The sequence below is a fragment of the Nomia melanderi genome, chromosome 12 (assembly GCF_051020985.1).
Source record: "Nomia melanderi isolate GNS246 chromosome 12, iyNomMela1, whole genome shotgun sequence".
Taxonomy (NCBI): Eukaryota; Metazoa; Arthropoda; class Insecta; order Hymenoptera; family Halictidae; genus Nomia; species Nomia melanderi.
The window spans coordinates 15,405,478-15,427,305 of NC_135010.1; the positions used below are offsets into that span (position 1 = coordinate 15,405,478).

Consider the following 21,828-nt stretch of genomic DNA (forward strand, 5'->3'; position numbering starts at 1 on the left):
TTCGAAATTGATCGCATAGCATAGTTGCTCGGTATAAATCTCGATCTGAACGTGGAACAGCTTTTATTGTAACCAAGATTTATAAATACATGTTGCGTCGCTGGAAAACCTAGTTGATAAATAATCCTCGAATAAATATCTATTTCTTAATGTCAAAGTCGGAGAACGAAGCCTGAGATATCTCCTTCTCGCCTCGGAACTCCGCCTTGTCTATGGCCGACTGAGGACTTCCGGTGTAGCGCAACCAATTCTTCCTAAAACGGAAATTAGTTTGGTGTCCCGTTTGCGTGTGGTAGTTTACGTAACCGACGCCGGGTAATACTCACATCTCCTCAACTTTTTCCTTTTCCCCCTCGAGACGACCGACAACGGTGCCCTGACTCGTGTTCATGCACCATCCTTTTAAACCTAATTCTTTGCCACGTTTTTGGGTATACTGAATTCATTAACAAACGATTAACGATTTAAGACGGATTTCATTAGTCTCGCAGAATCTAACGAATTTAGGTTTCGACAAATTCTTCGATCGACAACGCAGTGTTCTATTGTAGGTTATGTACCGACAGTGAGTTAATCATTAAGTTCCGCCCACTTTCGTTAGACGTCGCTTTCGTTTCAGAACCTCAAACATCTCGCGACTGATTTTCTCGTTGCGTTATTAACGTATTCGGAATTGAACAATTGTACTACTTACCTTTCTAAAGAAGACACCTTCGAATAATAAGACGGGTGATTAGGATCATTAATCGAGAGCATTAAGAGCAACGAAGAAACACGATCACTTACCTTGCACTCTGCCGAATACTTCGAAATCGACTCCGACTAATTTCGACATTTCCGAACTCGTGTACCGTGGTGTTAATTCCGTTAGCAGAATTATCGCGAGGAGGCCGAGAGCAGTGTTCGGATATTTCAGGATTAACGTTTGAACATTACTCGACGAGAAGAGCGAATGTGCGTGGTTCGTTCGTGAAATCAGAGTCGACTAGATGTCGCCATGGGAGGTTAAATCAGCTGTTCCGGTTAGTTATTACCGGTATCCTTGGAAACTATTTTCGGTGCATTTCAGAGAGAATTAAACTCAATTTAAGTTCGATGCAGAGCCGATGCGTACAGTGCTCGCGCTTCGATGCGAAATCGGTTCGATCTTACGCGGGAAAAGGAATTCTTCCGACGACTCGACACACGAATGCAAACGTTTCGCACAGCAGACATACTCGAGTGACCTAATTACACGTATGAATCGTAATTCGCGACACTCTTTCTGCCGGACTACGATTTAAAGGTTGCAGGTACTTATCGGAACGCACGCGATAAATTCTCGGTTGTAAATTTCTCATTCGCCGATACGCGCGATCGCGTGACGTCGAAGTGAAACTGGGAAATATGTATCCAGTTCAAGTGCACGCATCACTTTGAAAGTTAAATCAGCCGGCTGGTAAAGAAGAAACTCGTGTCCCGTCTATTCGGTAATTAATTACGCGTGAAATTGTACGTACGACGAACGATTTATTTTCACCGAAAAATCAAAGACCGTTCGCACATGGTTGGTCTCTCCGATCGCGATTATGTGTCCGTAAGCGCGGGCGCAGGTATTGGTCGATGTCGGAAGCGCGCGCACGAGAGTGCCAGGAAAAAAAGTCGCGAAGTACAGAGGCGTATAAGTCGTCCCCACCGTGGCCGCCACGGCCAGTCAGTCTCAAGCCACGGCTAATGCGCGTCCCCGGTGTTTGTTCGCTCGTCCTCCAGATCGCACGCGATTCTGTCCCGAGATTTCGAGGATTTCGAAGACTTCGAAGGGAAACGCGAAACGATCGAGCATCTCGTAGCTGGATCCATCGTCCCGCGATCCATCGAGGCCCCCGCGAGGCAACGCTGGCATCCGCGCATCGACCGCGACTTCTCGCTATGCTAGGCGATCGCGAGCGATCGTGCACGCGTCCGTCCTCAGAGAGAAACGTCCGCGTCTGATCGCAGCGGCAGAGCTGTCGTCGTTTCGCAAGAACAAAAGGTCGCCCGGTCCGTTCGGCGAGTCGGTCGTGCGAGTACAGCAACAACGCAGACGGGTGTCGGTCGATGAGGTTAGGGTGGCGTACCGTTCGCGCGACGAAAATACGGATACGCGATGCGGCTCTGACAGTTGGTCCTATCGTGCTCGTTGCGTCGTTGGTCACGCGTCAAAAGACAGAACGGTGTGTGCAGTGCTTAAGGGCGACACGGCCGGCGGCCGCGGCTCTTTGACAGCGCACCGTTACAAGTGAGGTTAAATCCGCGGGAGGTGGTGTGTCGCGTCCGCGGTTGTGCGTGCCTGCTTGCCTGTCTGTCTGCCTGCCTGCCTGCCTGCCTGCCTGCCTGTCCGCCTGCCCGCCTGCCTACCTGCCTGTCTGCCCGATTGCCTGACTGACTGACCGATTGCCTGACTGTCCGTCTGCCCGCCTGCCTGCCTGCCCGCCTGCCTGCCTGTCTACCTGACCGACCGACTGCCTGCTTGCTTATCTACTTGTGCGTACTGTGCACCGAGAGGACAACACACGGCTTTTAAATACGATGACGGCGATGTTAGTGTCCGTGGCGGAGCTGTCGAACATTTTCTTCGTTCTCGCTGTGTCGATATGCTTCTGCGGAGTTTTCTTATTCATCATCAGGTATTCACCGCTTCCTCCGCTTTCCTTTTGTTTACCGACCGATTTTCTCGATTCGCGAGCGAGTTGGGCTGCGGATGTTTACGCGAATCGTCGACACCTTCCCGGCACGGTCCGCGGCAACGAGGATCGAACGGAAGCTCGTCATCGGCTACCGGATATCGGGCGTCAAAGAAAATGTCGTCCGCGTTCGACTTTTGTGAAAGTCCTTGCTCGTCCGCTTACTTTGCTCGCGATTGTTCGCCGCGTCCGCGGGAATCGCTGAGAATCCGCAGTCTAACTCTGTGCGCGAACATTCCGGAATTTCTACCGATTCACGGACCGTGGGAAAGTAAAAAGTCACTGAAAGGTTAAGGGGAATACGATTGACGGGTAACTAGTCTTTCTCGACAAATAGGTTAATGGCTCGCTCGCGCGCGGTACAAGAGAAATTGTCGGGCACGTCGAGCCTCCTTCGCCGGCTGAAACAGATTTTCAGGCGACTTTTAGTTTTTCCTATTGGTTTACGCAATTGCGTTGAACACTGCCAGCCGGACTGGTCAGTTCACTTTTGCAATAGTCACTGACCTAGTGGCTATGACCGTAGCTGCGTAATATCGTACAGCTCTAGTCTTCCGCGGCATCGACTATCTCTTTTTTCACTCCGTCGAACATTACAGATGCGAATATCTTTTATTCGAATCGATTATCCTTGGATAAAAAAGAAATGCCTGTTATCCGTAAATATATGCAGCTGTCACGCGTGCGTGGCTCGATTTGCAATGTTAACGAGGGAACTTTCGAAGGTCTACGACATCCGAGCAAACCGATTTTTCGAACAAAGTGTCGAGGAAACAGGGTTTCGTTGACGCGTTCGCTACCAGCGTCGCATATTACGTCCGTAATCCTATATTTCAGTTTCATTGTTCTATTTTCTTTCGATTTATTAGATCGGAGAAAATAAAGTCGAGGAGGCCGTTGCTAAAATAAGCGCTGCTAGCGAACGCGTCAATGATTGATCGAGGAACGAAACGATCTCGACGATCGAATCGAAATCGAAATAGATCGAATAAGTCGAAACGAGTTAGGTTAGCTCGAACGATCGGTCGCAGCCTTCGCGGCAAGAATGATCCGCGCGGCGACCGTTTGAAACGGGTCGAGGTACCCGTTGTACGCTGATCGTAAAAAAAAGGAAAAAACGGAAAGAACGCGGCGGGACAGCTGTTATCAGCGTGCAACGGGATTATCGGTGTACCGTGGAAATCCCTCGGCAAACACCGAGCTCGAACGGACGCGAAAGAGAACCGTACAACCGGCCGTTGTTCCCCGTCTCGAAATTAAACTCGCCGACAGTTTTATTGCGCCGCGAAATACTTGGCGAGTCAATAACAATATTTATGCGAAAGATTAGCGACGCGTAGAGAAGCGACCGCTCGGTTATTCCCGTTGTTCGATTGCATAATGGCCGAGGATGGTGCAACGCGGTGCCGACGGTTTCATCCTCCCTCTCTGGCCATCCGGGTTTTTTGCAAGCGTGTTTCCGGTTTGCGTTTCGTAAATATTCCACGGTCCCCGGCAAAAATCCAAGATACACATCGGCCGGCCCCGTAGCTTTTTTACGCGTTCGCCTCGGCGGTGTTACTTTCGAGGATTCCATAGAAATCGGGGAGGGTAACAGGTCCCGACGGATCGTACGTCATCCTGTAACGCGACTTCGCAACGAGACTCCGTTGGCCAACCGAGCGCTTGTTCTTGTCTCTGGCAGCAGACTCGAAGGTCGTCGGCGTTCGAACCCGCTAAGGGTAGATCCTCGGACAACGAGGATCGGTAACAGTCGCGCGATCGTTATCGTTTCTCTCCGGGAGACCGAGACCGAGACCGAGACCGAGTCGGATCGGGCTCCTCTGTCGAAACGAACGCCGACGTCGCCGATTTCAGTCCTCGTTCGAGACTGTCGTTTGCGATTCGCGGCGTGGAATGATCGTCAAGGTCGGCAGGCTACAAGTCCCGAACGGTAAGACCGCGGCGCGTCTGGTCGCGCGGGTCGCGGCAAGAAATTGATTAGCTCGATCCTCTTTATCCGGAGGTGGCTAGTTTTTCGAGGGTCGCTCGATCGCGTCCGAAGACCTTCGTGTCACGCGCCTCTCCTCGATTCCGGCGAAAAACAAAAAACACAGAACCGGATAATGGATCGCGGGTCACCGTCTCCCGAGAGGTTTGCCGTTCTCTTGCTGTTTTTTCCCGTGTTTGCCTTGTATGTCGTCGTGTTTGCCAAACTTTCGCGCAAAAACAGACGCGATCGAGCGGATTTTTTGCCTGCGGAAACTCGCTTCTGGCCAGCGGATCACGTTCGACGCGATCTTTCGAAACGCTCTTTCGGCTTCGCGGACGAGAAACGCTACCGCGACCGATGTTTGCTCTTTATCCGCGTGCGAGTGGAACGACGACCCAACGACAAACTCTATGGGAAAACGCTTAAGATTTTCGTGGCGCTTAGCGTGTTAACCGATCGGTCGATTAATAGAAGAATAGGAAACCACGCGCCGATCTCTCGCTGTTCTGAGCGATCTCTTGGCCAAGGTTGCCGATGCAAATCCCGTTATCAGTTCCTTCTCGGTGTCTGTGACGCGCCGCAGCGCGTTCGTGAACAGCGAGCAAACGAACGGCAAACTGTGCGAGGTTGTCGGACGGATCCGCTAAACGCTATCGCAACAGAAAGCAATGCAACGTCCTCCCTCAGCCTTCGAACCTGCGAAACGGACTTTCTACGATCATCCGCTGGTTCGCAGTTTCCGAGCCGCGTTTCCACGATCTCTATTTATTTTAGTTTTCGAGAATAGCCGTAGAACCGAGCAACTCTCTTTCGTCCTGCGGAACGACCGAATTCGATACCGGCGGTATTCGCTGATATTCGAATGAATCGCCTTGGTCAGGATTTCCGCGGACGTTAACGCGACGCCAATTGTCTTCGATCGAAAGAGGTCGAGACTTCTCGCCTTCTTCCAGCTCCCGCTCAGGAAACAATTGATTCTAGGGAACAATTGATCGCTGCTGTCTAGTATCGTGTCTTCGCCGTGCGCTCGTTCGTTTGATCGTCGCGATGTATCCTCGGATGAAATTCGCGGCGAGAAGTCGGCAACTTCCGCAGATTCCATTAATTCGCGCGTGAGCTCGTAAACCCGCGTTGAATGGAGTTCCCGTTGCCGTCGCATTGCGGAAGCTCATGGAAATTCGCGTTCATTCTCACGGGTTAGTCGCGAGACTCGTCGTTGATTGAAACTATGCCTCGAGTTCCGTTCATTAACGACGGGACGCGAATTTCGCGCGTCGACCGGCTTACGCGGAATTTCTCCGAGCGACTCGCGACTCGACAGCGCCGATCGAGACGAATCTGCGAACGCGTCGTCGTAAAACGAACTCGATCGAACGAAGAACAGAGCGTGGCGGAACGGTAAAAATCTGTAGCACCTTTCGAATCGTCCGGTCACCGAAATCCAGACCCGGTGGACGTTCGCGACGAGCGGTATCAAGGTCAACGGCAGACCCGAATCCCAACGTTTCGTTCCCATAAACTGCGCCGACCACGCTTAGCGGGAACCGTAAGATTCGTCCGTTCGAAAGGAGAAAGCTGCCGCGGCCGGCGTGAACTAAAAACCAAAATCGCGCGAGTCCCGTTTCGAAAGGAACCGGGAAAGCCAGAAATCGGCGTTTCGCCGACTTTCAAATTGAAATCGAGCTTGGAAAAGGCGCGATCTCGCAATCTCGCGATCTCGCAATCTCGCGGAGAATTTCTGTCGAAACCTATTGGTTCGGCGATCCGGGGCTCCGCTAGCTTCTTCTTTTCCCTCGGTTACGGAACTTTTCGTCGAAAGCATCGCCGGCTGCTCGCGTGGAGGATTCGCGAATAGTTCGCAAGAAGATTGCGCGATCGCGCGGCGCGATAGGCAGACTGGCGGGCCGACTCATGGCCGCGGGGTTATTGGCACATTGGCAGTCGAACGATGCTCGCGGTCGTTCGCACCTTGATACGTTGGGAACGGCGAACAACGGGACGAACGAAGCCTTTGTCGCTCGATTGATCGCTCGCCGGGCGCGCCGGCATTGCTCGGAATTTCGTACGATCGCCGGCTGCTAACGATCACTCAAACCTACCGTTAATTGCGTCACGTGCGTTGCATTCGATAATCGTTACTTTCAAGCGATGTCTGTTTTTTCCTTTTCTCTCGCGATTGCAATTGGAAATTAGCGGCAATGATCGATCGGTTGTAATTAGTTACATCGTGTCGGAGATATTGCCTGTTGAAATCGTGAAATGATCGTATAAAATACACTCCGACGGAACTGAACGTTCTCTTTTTTTGCGCGCACAGAACCGAAGAAAAAATAGTCGCCTTTTTGCTGAGTCGCTAATCGACGATTCTCCTTCCTTTATGGAACGCCAAAAAATTCTATAACCTGAACACGCTGAACTTGCAATATTGTTTTAACGATTCTTAATGACACCTAGGAAACGGAAAAATGGATTAAATAAAAATGATTTGTCACAGTGGATAACAACAGTATGCAAATTGCTCGTAAAGGAAAAATGACAGGATAAACATGTTGTAACGCCGCTCGCGAGCCTCGTCTATCGCGGTTCGTATCGGACGAAAATAGGCGCAAAGACCGCAAAGAGCGCGGAACGAGGCGCGTTTGGTTCCCTGATTTACGAAATCGGATCGAACAACTCGAACGAACAACCGTGTACAGGGATTTTTGAAATCGGTGCTTTCACTCGGTCGCGCGAGCTTTCGCAATCGACATCGCGGCGCACAAAGGATCGAGACTCCTGTCGAAATGAGCGTAAAATCGCGCGGCTCACGGTTCAAGGGTTGCCATTTGCTTTTCGAGAAAACGTTGTATCCCGTTGCGTTACACGAACCGCTCGAAAATCCTTTGTTCGACACTGGAACCGACCAGCATTCGAGTTGCCTTTGCTTGATTTGTTTCGGAGCGAGTCGTTTCCACCTGCTCGACAGTCGCGCCAAATTGTACCGATGAAGAGAGACCGAAATTAGTTCTCGGGAACGTTTAATCGCGCTGAACCCCGCGCATGCCTCCGCATCGAATATTATCGTATCATCAAAGGAAATAACTGCGCCGAGTTCGAGGAAAATGAATCACTGCTGGCACATGATCGTACGTCGATCAAGCGTATTATGTTCATTGAAGGTTAACGCGAAAAGAAACGAGGGAAAAAAGCTCGTTGAATATTCAGATCAGTCACTCCGAACAGTAAGAGTCTATTATCGTATAATTGATTCGTTTGACCCGCGGGCGTGCTGCTTCATAATTGATCTTCTATTAACGATACTATGTAAGTAGGTACTTTATCGTGCGGAATTCACGTGCCGGAATTACACGTGAAGTTTTCCTCGGAGTTTAGGTTGTCGGTCTTCCTCCGGACATCGACGGTGAGAACAGACGTTGCGATTCGAGTCGAAATATTAATCGTTATTCTTATCTTTCAGCGTGATTTAGGTAGAAACCCGGTAGAATAGTATAATCTGTGTGGGAATCGAAGAATCGGTCGAGCATAAGCGGCGACATTTACCGGCTATTTTTAACCGAGAATGGATCGATTAAAAGGAAGGGTACAATTGATTTGCGCAGGAACATGATCGTACTTCGTATTCACGGCGACGAATTGATGTTCGGCGGCAGCGGGACTGTAATGACACACTCGCCACGTATACCCCAGATGGAGATGATGAAGGTCCACATTCCGTTCACCTTCAAGCTTCACGAAAGCTTCAAGAGCACTTACGCCGGTGAGTTCAGACAACAAGCTCGACTGAGCCTTATTTTTCTCTTCTCCGCTTCTCTAATTTCTGCCTCCTCGACTCCCCTTCCCTTTCCTTTCGATTTTGCTGCGCACCGATTTCTTCGTAGAATCCACCGAAGAAATCGCTTTCTAGTCGAGTTCGATTCCCGTTCGATATTCGACCATAAACTCGATCGCTCCCCGATCAGGATGTTCGTTTCCGCGCGCTAATCGCATCCTCGGATCGATCGAACGTCGACGGAGCTTAACCCATAGCCTGGAGCGAACGAGAATCGCGTCCGTTGCTTTCTACACGCTTGCCCGTATTCGATTCCAGGTACCGCGACACACGAGAATATACTACAACTCGATTCTTTTCATTACATTTTTTCGACCAGTGTCCCGATTGCTCGATAAATAATACATGCCCGATCCACGCGTGTCGTAAAGATCGCGACGATCTTGAATTATTTATGCGCGCGAGAAAAAGCTATCTTCCGCTCCGTCCTTCCTCCGCCCGGCGGTTCATCGCCCTTCGCCGTTACAGCTCTGGGAAAAGAGACCGATCAAAGGGAGGGCATTTCCGACGCGTAAACAAGGAAAGACGGCAAACTCGTTTCTCCGAAAGTTGAGCGTGCCTTTTATCCAGTTTTTCTGGATTCCCCGTGATCCGTTCCTGAAAAGATGTTCCGTTGGAGGAAGTAGGATCCTCCTCTCCATTAATCCAATTTCCCGCATCCGCGGATCGTTGTTCTCCCGATGTAGGAGCACCCGGTGCCTGTAACGGAGGATCCACCGGGCGAACGACCGTGGTCTCGCGAATCACGCTCGCCGTTACGCGTTCGGGTTTCTGCCGGAGATACACGGGTTCAGTTTCGTAAGTCTCCGTGGGTTAATTAACTCGAAAGAGCAGAGAGCCCGCGCGTCGTTCGGCTTGGCTGAAAGTAGGTTACAGACACGCGTCGAGAGAAGAAAAAAACTGACGCCCCTTCCCTCGGCGTCTCGCGTCGTTCTCTCTCTCCCTCTCTCTCTCTCCCTCTCTCTCTCTCTCTTCCTCCTGTCTCTCCGCAGCTAGCGATTGGTATGCAGGTGTGAAGGCACCTGTAGTTACGAAACGCGTTACCTTGACCGCTTGGCCAGGTCACAGTGAGTCATTTAACCTGGCCAGAGGATGATCGACTGCGGCCATCGTCGTCTCTCGATCGAGTCGCCTCGATTTTGCCCCCTTTCACCGGAATTCCTTCCATCGGTGTCGAACGTTCGTTGCCGCGAGAATTCGCGTGTTCCATGCATCCACGGACTGTAGTCTTGTAATTCGAAATTGGAGACCCGTCTCGCTTGTAGCGACCGTTCGCAGTCGGGTTGTCGGTCTCGGTGAAGTTTCGATGTGGCAGCGGGTTAACGACGGAGGATCGAAACCAGTGGAAAAGGTTGCGAAAGGTTTCCTAATGTTGAATTAATGCAGTGCCGCTCGGCGAAAAGAAGAGAGAAGAAGAGAAAAGAGAGGAAAAGGCGGTAGATCGATAGAGAAATGTCGTGCACGATGGCGCTTGATGCCGTTCGCGGCCTTGATTGTGCTTGATCTCTACGGAGCGGGAGTCACGTAGGCAAGAGCGTGCTCTCGCCGCGTTATTTTCTCCCTCGGCGAGATGCTGCGCGAGCCCGTTCACCGACCGACCGGTCGATCGTGAGCGAAGAAACGAAGCCGAGCGTACCGAAACCGGCGAACGGTCGCGCATGTAACAGTCCCCCGGCCCGTGGTGGTAGCCTTGAAGTGTCGCCGCGGTGTCGAAATCCGTCGGGTTACCCAGCCGGAGAACGCGAAACGAACCGAAACTCGAGCGTAGACCGCACCTGGAAAACTGCACCTCGAATGCCGCGAATATCTCGGCCGGCCCGACGCCACCCTTTTTCGAGGCTCCGTCGAACCGCGGCTGGATCTACGCGAGCAAAGTGCAATCGTGTCGCGAGCTACGAAATTCTAGACGGGATCGACGAAAACAGAACGATCTTTCGGCTGCTCGGCCGTTTCCCCTTGCGCGCGACGCGCTCAAACGGGTTTCTTTGTTTCCGCGGCTTTCACGGACCTCGACGATCAATATTTGATCCGCGCCTCGCTTCGTGCCCCTTTCTTTAAATACTTTTCGTCGGCCCGTCAAAACAGCTGCTCTTTTTGTTCGTTCCGCTCGTTTTCCCGCTCGTCGTCTCGAGACCCGTTCCTCGTTAAACGTTTCCGGGCAATTTCACGGTGTCCCGTCGCGAGAGAGACTCGCGAGGTTTCCAATTTCCGAGGACGAGATCGAACCTGCGTCGTCTGGTTTCGTAGATTTCTCAACGATGTTCAATTCGACGAACGTTCGGTAGTTTTTCCGTGAAACGTCGACTCGGGGAACCGCGATGTAAGGTTCTTTCGACGCTTCTAAACCTGGAAGCGGCCGACGCGCTGAAAGACTCCGAGTACGACGAGAAGGGAGCAAAGGGGAGCGATAATTACCCGAACGACCATGGGATCGCGGAGTCTCGAGTTTTTATTCTTTCGATTATTAAAGGTTCCACTGGTTCCGAGACTCGGCGTGCGTGGAGAACCGGGTCGAGACGATCTGCGAGTCGTTGATCCGACGATCGCGAGCCAGCCAGCCGTTCTTTCGCCATTCTTTCGCCATTCTTTCGCCGTTCTCTCTCCATTCTTTTCTCATTGTGCACGGTCCCGGTGAGTTGAGGTCTGTCCTTCTACCCAGTTTTACGAGCGTTTCTAATAAGCGGGGTCGGTGGATCCCCCGGTCCACGCGACGCTCGTTAATATTTCGCAAACTCTGGTCCGGCGGGACACGCGAACCACCTTGGTTCCGCCTCGCTTTATGGTGGCCAGTTTCGGGAGAGGCGTGGAAAAATTCCCGAAAAGGAGCATCAACAAGTTTTTCGGTGTTCTCGCCGCTCCCGTGAGATTCCATCGGGCATCGATTGTGCTTGCTCGCGACGAAAACAAATCCGCGCGATGTAAAAATAGTGTTTTGTTCGCGCGTCGCTCGTTTCACCGAGGAATCGTTTCGTCCCGTCGCGTCGGATCGCGTTGCACCAGTCGCGACGCACAGTTGCATAGTCGCGTACCGCGAATGGTCGTCGTCGCGATCGCCGGCGAGCAGGATCGCTTCGAGATAGTTCGCGGCGGACCGGCGCGAATCGATGCACCGTCTATGTAGGCGTAAAAATCCCTCGGATGAGTTTGCGCAAGTTTCTCCGGCTCGCGCTAACGCGGTGCGCGCGTTCATTTTCCTCCGGGCTAATGGCGTGTTACGAGATCGGCGAAACCGTATGGGGGTACCTGGACGCTTAGCGAGCGCTAACGAACGAGCCGGGAAAATCGAGAGAAACGGCCGAATCGGAGAACGACGTTCGTTCGAAAGCGTCAAGGCCGAGGATCGCTATTTTCGTGCGGTGCGCGACGCGATCGAAAGTTCGAGGGCGCGATTTAAATTTCAATGCAGGTCGTCGCCGGATACAATGACAGTCCGGCCGATCGATATTTGCCTTGAATTTATGCCGGCTGCGGCCGTGTCTCGGTCGTTATCGCGGGGACAGGAATCCGAGAGGCGGGAATCGGTTTATTCGGAAGAAAGCGACAGTCCGGCCCGCGGAAATACGGCGAATCTAAAGTTCCACTGACAGCGCGGCGCGGCGCGGCGCGGCGCGGCGCGGCCGATCCGATAGCCACTCGACTAGACCGCTTTCATTTAGGCCGAGGGATCGCGGGGGGGAAAGAAGCCGGTTCGTTTTGTTTGTTTCCAGACAAGCGAGTCACTGGAACAGTCCAGGCCGTTCGCAACAATGAAACTGGCCATTACGCGTTGCGGAGCCGGAATGAAAGTGGGAGGCACCGACGCGCGGAGGGGGCAGAGAGAAACACGTAATTGCAGTCATCGAGCTAATTCGAAGCAAGTGGCCAGAGGCACTCGCGTAAAAAGTCGTGTCCTTTTCTCTTTTTCCCCCGGTTGCGCGACTCGCCTCCTCCGCGATTCGACAGGATGTTGCGTTAAGAGGCTCGCCGGCGTTCGGGGGCTCCGCGTTTCGAGAGGTTGCCCCCTCGAGTTTGCTTCAATGAAACCGAATGAAATCCGAGACGGAACCGTGCCAATTAACGCGGCCAGAAATTCGTTTCGGCCGAATGGGAAGCGCCGAGAGCTCGCGCCGAGAGCTCGCGCCGCGATCGGCGCTAACGTCTCGAAGAACGAGGACGCTCGGGTCGGTGTTATCGGGCAACGATCGCGGCTCATTTCTCTTGCCGAAGGAGTCTCGCAATCGGCTCGCGACGTTGCGTCACCGGTCGGCTTACCCCTTTCGTAACTTGGACCACAAGCTCTTCTCCGGCGATCCAATCGCGACTACGCGTTACACAATGCCCACCAGACAACGGCCGACTACGCGGCCGGAAAACTTGTCGTCGGATACACGCGATAGTTGCACGGTCGAACGGCGACGCGCCATCTCGTCATCGCGTCGTCGGCCAGTGGAGAAAATCTAGAAATTGGACCATTCGCCTAACGAAAATCGAATTCCCTTCGAATCGATTCCGTTTCAGTGACGAAAACTTGACAAATCTGAATTGTTTTCAAGTAATCGAGTCCTGTCCAGAAAACGGGCATTTGGCCGCACTGTGCGTCGGCCGCGACGGCGAGCTTTCGATTCCCTTCGCCCGTTTCACCGATCGCGAAATTCTGCTCGCCTCGGACCGTCTATCCGCGAGGGGAACGAAGCGCGTTTCTTCCAGATAGCGCAATCCGCGTCGCGTCGGATGTTTCTTATTCGCGTTTAATCGCGACCAGGTGTTCATGGTCGACGAATCAACCGGTTAACAGGCTGGCCGACCGGTATGGCATCGCGGCGTTCCCGTTCGAGTTTCCACTCTGGAAGCACCTGTGCAGTCGACACGGCCTTTATTAATAATGCCTCGTATCGGACATCGCCGGCTGGAAATTGTTTCAGTTGTTGTCGGTCGAGTTGCGTAACAGCCGGTGCGTTCCAGCTGGAGAACGGTGTCCTCGATCGGCCGGACTGTAAGCTTCGCTATCGACCCTCACGGTTTTCTACGTGGCCAGCTTCGGCTACGGGTCTGGAATTCGAAAACGGTGTGCCCTTGTCTCTCGCCTCTCGCCTCTCGCCTCGTTTCGCGCGAATCTTCCCGTGTCCGACGAACTCGCAACTCTCGAACCTCCCTTCCTCTTATCTGCTTTCGACTTTCGATGGACAAGCAAACGGTGACCCAACTGATAGAAAGGACAGAGAGATCGATCTCCAAACGGTCGGAGTTTCCTTTTCAAAGACGTTGCGATATCGCGCTCGCGTACACTCGAGACGCGTCCGTGGACTCTCGTCCGAGCGTTTTCTAGCGAGAGATCAGCCTCTCGAAACGTTCCGTTTGCTTCGCCGAGGAACTCATAGAATCGCGAACGATCGCTCGCCGCGTCGCCGATAACGATAACAAAGCCGCTACTCGGATCTTCGATAAGCGCTCGCGTTTCCATCCGTATCTCCGAAACCCCGATCGAAGGTAATACGATACATTGTTCCCTACCTGTCGGTGCCCATTCGTTATCGACCCGTTGACGTTCGCGCGGTCGACGCACGCGAATGCGAGGAATTTGAATAACGAACGAAAATAACACGGAACGCGGAATTCGGGATTCCAGCGAATACGCTCGATGCGAAGGGGTCCCTCGTTCGAAAGGATGGGATTCGAAACGGACGGTAGCGCTTGCAACCGGGATGAACGCGTAGCCCGGTGCGTCATCAATTTCTAGCTCAAGGCAAAGCACGCGTTTACTTTTCAAGGTGCGTTCAAAATCTCTGGCCGACTCTGCCAGTACCGAACCGGTGCCGAACCGACCGACCAAACGGAAAATATTCCAGGCGATATTCCGTTGCCCGATGCAACGAACATGGTAACATGGAGATTTCTGGCAACTGACGTGACGCGGACAACGGGCTCGCCCAGGAACGCTATCTCTATCTGTATCTCCATCTGTCCGTGGCGCGAACGGAATACAAGACGTTTCTGTAGCGAGGCTAGAATCAAGAAACTGGAACCGCGGTCTAATGAATTTCTCGAGGGTCGTAGGTTACAAGACGCTTGGCGCGTGCGACGAGTGTCCGCATCTGGCTGATCGCATACGGCTTTCTCCACTGCTACCCACCTCTGAACTTCTCGATTCGATTTTCGACTCGTTGTTCGCCGATTTCGGTTGATCTCCGGTGACCGAGTGCCGAGCAGACGAATCGACTGGTTCGTATTCTCTGACGCAAATCACTTCGATTTCATTTGCAATTCGGTTTACGCAGCACATCGATTTAGTCGATGATTCCTCGGAGGAAGGACGCCTGTCCGTTTGCAAGAAAGGATTCCTCTTTCCTTGTTCCAGAGGCTCGCGTTTCGAACCGAAATATTCCGAAAGCCTCTAGTTTCGGCATTACCGATACCAAGCCGAAGGAAATCGATACGTTATCGCGTGCAATCGCGCGGTCGCAATGTTTGCGCGGCTCTCCAAGGCTCGCCGGCGTCGAGAGTGAGTCACGTTCTCGCGAGCGAGCCAGCGAACAAAAACAGAATGGAAGACGAGAGGAGAATCGGTATGGCACGGAAGGAGGCGGCCGAAAACTCGCGGCCCGAAAGAAAGACGGTTCGCCTGGGATCGCGTCGGAAATTCAGGCGACCGTGAACGGAAAGAGGCGGCGGCGTGTGGCGTGATCGATCCTTGTGGAATCGTTACACGGTCGCGGACCATCGGAATAGGAATGAAATCTCGCCTTGCGGACGACTCTCTCGGATCTGTTTCAAGGATGCCTCTGTCGCCGATGCTTTTTCTCCGTATTCATTAGCGGAGCTGTCTCGGGACCGTTCGAGGTAACCGCGGCCGAGTTTCGCCACTAGATTTCTCCCACCGCGGAGTCCTGCTCGCGGATCGCGGAAGGAGAATTCTCTTTCGACGCCTATTGGATTCTGCAAACTTCGGATGAAAGTTTCCGTCGACTTCGATCGATGGAATATCGTATGCTGTCGACCTAATAGATCGACAGCGACAGTACGGAGCGACGTAGACGCGAGAAACGGAAGCGGACGAATGTCTGCGAACGAGTAAGGAGATTAGCGGCAGATTTAGTACTGGGCGGTTCGATTTTCCGCCGGTTCGTTCGCGGAAGATGACTCACTCGGAACGGAAAATACTTAACCGTTGCAAATGAAAAACGCTCCTGAATATTTATCGGGTCTGCTTGGTGGCGCGGCGAGAACTTCCTCGTTCTCCGTTTAAACGGAACATTCGGCTCTGGCGCGGCGACTCCGCGCGCCGGCGTGACCTTCGCCGTTCCTTCGGAGAACGGAGAACGGCGAACGGCGAACGGCGAACGGCGAACGGCGAACGGCGAACGCGAGCAGAAAGGAAGAGCAATTTCTCAATTTCCCTGTTACATCGGTGTTACGGTAATCGCGGCCGTCCAAACTTTTCGCCGGCGACGAACGATATTGTTTCTCGAGTACCCAAGGACCGGAGCGTCCCTTTTCCTTTTTCTCCTACTCGTTCCTCCGCTCCTCTCGTCTCGCTCGAGCGTGACCCATATTCGAGATCGTGATTCAGTCGGATCCTTCGGAATATTCCGGGACCAGCTCGTCAAATTTTCTAGAGCCCGATTCGATCTCGCCGGATCTCTCGGAATCCCCTTTGAACGGAAACTCGGAGCATCGAATCGGGTTCGACAACCTCGCCGCTGGAAAGCGGCGCAGCGCTAATAGCGATCTGTCCCCGGAATTTGGGTTAATCGCGGTTCTATAAATCAGCCATTCGTGACCGGGGAATCGGCCGATCAACAGGTTAGGAACCAGTTTTTCGATGGGGAAACGGCACGCGGCGATCTCCGCGTGATCTATTAGCTTGTTCGAAAGGATCCTTTCATTTTATTAGATATCTCGCCTTTTATCTTGTCACCGATGACCGACGCCTTGTGAATTACTTGGAAAAATCGTGACGCGCAGCAACGATATAGGACGCGCGAATTTGGAGCGCGGCGTGGAAAAGCAACGCGACCGCGCGTTCCGTTGCGATTCGTGTCCTTTCACCGAACCTTTCGACACGCATGATCGATACACTGTTCTCGATCAGCCGTTTTCCCGTTCTCCCATTCCCTCGGTCGCGTTCGCGTTCGCGTTCGCGTTCGCGTTCCCGTGGTTCTGTTGTTCCTTCGACTCCATTCAACTCGATTAGGTTCGGCCTGGTTCCGTTTAGTGGAGCAGTTGGCGAACTCTGATCCTCGTTGCACGCGTCGCTAATGATATTCCGATATCCACCGCACAAATTACTCTCTGTCCTCTTCTTTTCCGTTCCTGGTTTCGCTCGCACCGGATACTCGTCTCGCGGAAGGAAACCTAATAAATGTCAACGTTAACGAAGGCGCGAGCTAGATTTCAAAGATTCACGCGTAATCGTCGATACTGTTGGCAATGAAAAAGTAAGTAGTCGCCAGATGTGCAATTACGATCGATAAATTACGAATGCCATTAAGTGGATCGAATACATCGGAATGCGACAAATACGGTCGATTGTAAATTCTGAATTCCATTCCATAAATTTCCGTGGCCGCGATATTCTCATTATTTATAGCGACGATTATGAAAGCTCGTTGAGTCGGCGGCTACGGTCGATCAGCGCCGTCGAGTTCCACTCCGTCTATGGAGATGCCGATTAAACTGCCAAATTAGAATCATTCGCGCGTCGACATCCTTTCTCGTCGATTATTCGTGGATCCCGTGAATGTGACGTGGGAAATGATAGAGGAAGCAAACGAATTACTACTCCGTTGAACGATAGTCGCGACTGTCGCGTTCGACGATCCGTTCGCCGCAGCTTTCACTTTCGTTGGAACCGGGCACGCGTTCCCGACGCATCCGATCTCCGCGGGACGCGGACCCTCGAATCGCTAGAACTTTGAAGATTCACTGGGGAGTCTTTCGATCGAAGCGTCTATTCTCCTCTCTCGCGGAAGGCCCGCGCTTCATCCGCGTTAAGTCGACTGGTAAACAGTGGTAAACACCGCTTCCCGTTGGTTAATTAACACGCGCGAATCTCGTACGCTTAGACGAATCCCCGAGCCGACCTTGAACGATCGATTTGCATACTTGGAAGGAACCCTGCGAAAGAACCCGGACCTCGGAAATCGAGAATAATCTCGAAGCGTCAACGATGAATTCGATTCGGGCTTCGAATTGGCAGAAGAGCTTCGTATCGGCCGATCGGCGTCCACGGGAATCCGACAATGAAACAGAACTGGAGGAAGTGTGCCGTGGTCTCTCCTCTCACGCGTGACCTGGAAACCTCCTTGGCTCACGGAGGTATCTCGTGGCCAGACGAGAGGAAAAAAGTCGAAAGTGGGCTTGTTACGCAATGATTTTGAGTAACGTCATCGCGCGAGACAACATACGCGAGGCAACGTACCGCTCCAGGCTACTTGCATTGCTCCGTGTTCTCCGCGGGCACTCGCGTTGCGCTCGACTCTCTACCTTCTTCTGCCATCTTCCCTCGAGCAGTTCGGTTCTACCCGAGACAATCGCGGCGATCCGCGTCTCTCGATATCTTGCTCGAAAACCGGTATTCCTTTAACGTGCTTTCAATGGGCGGCGTGCCCCTTTAAAAAGAATGTTTCGGTCTCGGGTAAATTTCCTTGAAAAGGAACAAGGCGGAGCGCAACGTCCCGCTCGAGCGACCGATCGGTTCTCTCCGCATCCGCGGGACAAGCGGGACAAGCGGGACAAGCGAGACCGAGACCGAGACCGAGACCGAGACCGATGAATTATCGTTGAATTTTCTGTTCGCAGAGGTTGAATGCGAGGTGTCGAGTCAAGTGGAGTATTCTCTGCAGGCGATCTGGGGCGTGAGCATAAGAGAGCTTCACCTGGCGCTCTGGAAGCCCTGGAGCACCCTCAGAGACGCGTCCTTGAACGGCACTCTTCTCCAAGGCCACGCGCAGTACCTCACGCCGCCTGAAACGTATCCTTTTCTCGCGCGTCGCTGGATTAACAGCCGAAACTATTGAAAAGGCGCGCCTAACGCGTTCTAGCATTTCCAGCCGGAGAGCAGAAGACTGATTGTTCCTTGACTGAGAGATATACAGTAGACAACCGCACGGCGAGGAGACGCTGAGACTGTCGCTTCCGGCGCCGGAATTGGAACTCGGCACGCCTCCCCGTCTCTGCTATCCTCTGGTGATCTTCCTGACCCGTCGGGACAACGGAGATCCTCATCCCGACGAAACGGTGGGTATCGTTCGGCGCTGTCGTGCCGTTTCACCAGGTTCCCGTCACTCGTATTCTTCGGCCGTGGATCATTGGCCAGCGACCACTGATTTTTAATTAGCCGACTGACCGAGCGGAACATGGGAGCGGGGATGCCCTAGATGGCGGTCATTGGTAGCCGCCACTGTCGCCTCTGCTAACATTCTAGCATTCCCGTCGTTGGTCTTGTCGGTTCGAAATGTCGCCGATCCTCGAATCGAGTCGATTCGCGATCGGTTCGCGATCTCGCGGGACGAAAATATTCCGCGAGTCACTCGAATATTCGATACAGCCGCGCGCATTCGCACGGAACGCTGCTAAACATGTTTCAACTGTTTCGAAAAGGTTGCACTGGTGAACGTGGTCCACATCAAGGATAGCGTCTGCACCCTACCAACTTCGATTCTGGCGCAATACCTGAAGCAAGCGAACGGCCAGCTGTCCTGCCTGAAGGTGAAACAGACTTCCTTTCGATCTGCTCTCCGGTCGAAAGAGGAGAAGACGATTAACGGAACGATTCGATTTCCAGCAATTGTACCTGGCGACGGGCAACTCGACGAACTACGACGAGGGAGACGTGTCCTCTGGCTTGGGCTCGGCTTTGGCTCTCGCCGAGCCGTGCAACAACAACGGCGGCGCGACGAGGGGCGCGCTGGTCGCTTCCGGTACCGGCGATCCGGAGGGATCGCTCTGGAACACCGCGGGGGAACAGCTTTGCGTCGTCTGCCAGTACTTCCCTCTCTCTCGAGCCTTGCTCCCTTGCAGGCACACCTGCATCTGCGCCTCCTGCTTCGGGAAGCTGGACCGATGCCCCATGTGCAGAAGCCCCATAAAGAGCTACTTCTGCATCCGGGGCGAAGAGTACATGCCCCTCGAGACGGAGATCAACCCGTGCAAGCAGCGGCAGTCGAATCACGGGCCGACCCACTGGCTGCACGACTGGAACGACAGACTCACCGATTTCCTCGGGTTCGCCCGATAAAGGATCGCCGTCCGAATCCTTTCGAATCGAATCGGGAAACTCCTCGTTCGTTTCAACCGATAAACGGTCGCGAGAGACCGACGTGTCCCCTCGATCGAACGAACGAACAAGGTTCGTCGGGCAACCGTGTCTTCTTTGGACGTAGCGTTTTCAAGAAAGAGGTAGCACAGTCGCCTCTACGACGAAGACCCGCTGTCCGTTAGTAGCCGTTCCGTGAGTAACAGAGATCGGTTCGATCGAGAACGTTCGATAGGGAGAACCGCCTGTCGGCGCTGAAATTTCGAATGTTCGCGACACGGTTCTCGACCAGTGGCGACGTTATAGTATATTATAGTATAGTATAATATGGTATAGTATAGTATAGTATATCATAGTATAGTATAGTATAGTATAGTATAATATAGTATAGTATAGTATAGTGTAGGACAGATTTTGTTCGAGGTTCTTCGTTACTCACGGTCGCAAACCACTGCGTTCACGTCGGTACGCGCGTTCGTTTTCTCTTATCGCGATCGTTCGCTCGACTTTGCCTCGAACAGCGATCTCGAAGACCAAGTAGAACGAGCCGCGGATCAGAGTTGATTAAATGTAAAAGAGAATCGACGTCGACACGTCGGGCAAGAACGATTAATGGTTCGGCGACGAACGGACAAATTTCTAAATCACCTATATGGAATAACGTTTGAAATTTTTACCACGTAACGTTGTATAAATACTTAAGGTGTACATACAAGATAGAAAATAGGACGTGTCCGATTCTACGATTGTAACTAACGATTAAGTTATTGATATTATTTCATACGATACGCAAATTTATTCGATAGATCTAGAGACATTAGTTCTGATACGATGCATGCCTTTAAAGTATTTCCCACCCTCTTCCGCTCTCCATACCCTCGACGTTTTCTATCTGTACGGATCACGAGTCCAAAGGAGAATCCTTTATGTTTTCTTTGTAATTGCTCTGCCGTCCATGAGCAGCGATGGAAACACTTTTGCGCGAGGTTTCTCGCAAGGGAAACCGTTTCAACGGAAACAACAACAACAACAACAACAACAACATGAAGAAGAAAAGGAACGAAACGTTCGGTGGAAATTAATTTAAGAGAAGGATGTTGCGTTAACGTTATAAACTGTAAATACACAGACTGTGATAATTGTAATAACATCTATTATGTACCAGACACCGCGATAATGTCCCTACATGCCGGGACATCGGAACGGGAAAAATTGGAGCAACGGGGGACACGACCGTTCCCGGATTTCACTGTTTAACGCGGTACATGTTATCAGCCTTTTTTTTTAATATCTCCTAGGGATACACGTTTAAAGAGAAAACAGAATAATATTCTCTTGCTTCAGGCGTTTGTAACGAGAACAGAATTTTAAACGTGTCAGGGTAATCGTGTTCCGCGCACGGACACTCTTCGGACAGAGTTCAATTTTTAACCGTTCACCTTTCAGATAACAGATTTCACATCTCGAACATTCAAATTTAGTACTTGAGAAGAGTTTCAGCGAAAACTAGAGTTTAAGCGATTTTAAACCTTTCCAATTTTCCTCGATCAATTCGAAAGACTAACGATTCGTATTCCGAAGACTTCTCTTCTTTCTTTGTGATAAATAGACTGCGAATTTCTATGCAAACATACATTTTCATTAATATTTTTGCACAAAGTCCGCAGTCTAGTGATAATAAACCGAACGAACGAGAGTGGTTCGGTGATTTTTATCGTTCATGGTATGGCGGTAATGATCATTGGAACCCCGTGTGTAACACAGTTGCAAGTTACAAGGCCCAACGCGTGTACAAGTAGGGGAATACAATGAAACTATACGGCTAATTCAAGAGTAAAGGCCTCTGAAGTCAATGTTATTGTAGTCGACGATCTTAACATCCTAATTTATATTTGATTCAATAGTATGGAGTTTCGATGGTGAAACAACGTCTGTATGCGAGAAACTGTATATAATTTATTTAATAAAGCGTATTCGTGCTGTTATGTTCTGCCATTTTTTTAAACGGCACGTGTTCTTCTCGTCTAACTTCATTACGCGATCATTATCGATCTCCGAAAAAAATTATCCAAACGCAGAATACAAAATCTTT

General features: G+C 51.9%; 2 protein-coding genes across 5 annotated transcripts; one reads left to right on the top strand and one right to left on the bottom strand.

Moving 5' to 3' along the window:
- Positions 1-46: 46 nt before the first annotated feature.
- On the bottom strand, positions 47-930 carry LOC116433666 (acylphosphatase-1). The gene is made up of 4 exons (XM_031992008.2): positions 787-930; positions 695-711; positions 327-436; positions 47-254 (listed from the first exon to the last, which is right to left on the bottom strand). The coding sequence occupies exons 1-4, from the start codon at positions 833-835 to the stop codon at positions 140-142; spliced, it is 291 nt and encodes a 96-aa protein (XP_031847868.1). The 5' UTR covers positions 836-930; the 3' UTR covers positions 47-139.
- On the top strand, positions 878-21,721 carry LOC116433656 (cell growth regulator with RING finger domain protein 1). Of its 4 annotated transcripts, none has more exons than XM_031991993.2 (6): positions 878-1,022; positions 8,274-8,431; positions 18,281-18,452; positions 18,577-18,718; positions 19,082-19,189; positions 19,266-21,721. In XM_031991993.2, exons 2-6 carry the CDS (start codon positions 8,278-8,280, stop codon positions 19,716-19,718), a joined length of 1,029 nt encoding a protein of 342 aa, XP_031847853.1. In that variant the 5' UTR covers positions 878-1,022; positions 8,274-8,277; the 3' UTR covers positions 19,719-21,721. The 4 variants fall into 4 exon arrangements, with proteins under 4 accessions (XP_031847853.1, XP_076228683.1, XP_031847851.1 ...); XM_076372568.1 differs by lacking the exon at positions 878-1,022 and adding an exon at positions 1,684-2,257; XM_031991991.2 differs by lacking the exon at positions 878-1,022 and adding an exon at positions 1,685-2,645.
- Positions 21,722-21,828: the final 107 nt, after the last annotated feature.

Excerpts from the sequence above, each read along its gene's own strand:
- LOC116433666 (XM_031992008.2), bottom strand. The coding sequence starts at position 835 with ATGTCGAAATTAGTCGGAGTCGATTTCGAAGTATTCGGCAGAGTGCAA. Across the intron at positions 255-326 it reads AAGGAAAAAGTTGAGGAGAT|GAAGAATTGGTTGCGCTACA; the intron begins GTGAGTATTACC and ends TTTCCGTTTTAG.
- LOC116433656 (XM_031991991.2), top strand. The coding sequence starts at position 2,548 with ATGACGGCGATGTTAGTGTCCGTGGCGGAGCTGTCGAACATTTTCTTC. Across the intron at positions 2,646-8,273 it reads GTTTTCTTATTCATCATCAG|GAACATGATCGTACTTCGTA; the intron begins GTATTCACCGCT and ends TGATTTGCGCAG. Across the intron at positions 18,453-18,576 it reads TACCTCACGCCGCCTGAAAC|TAGACAACCGCACGGCGAGG; the intron begins GTATCCTTTTCT and ends AGAGATATACAG.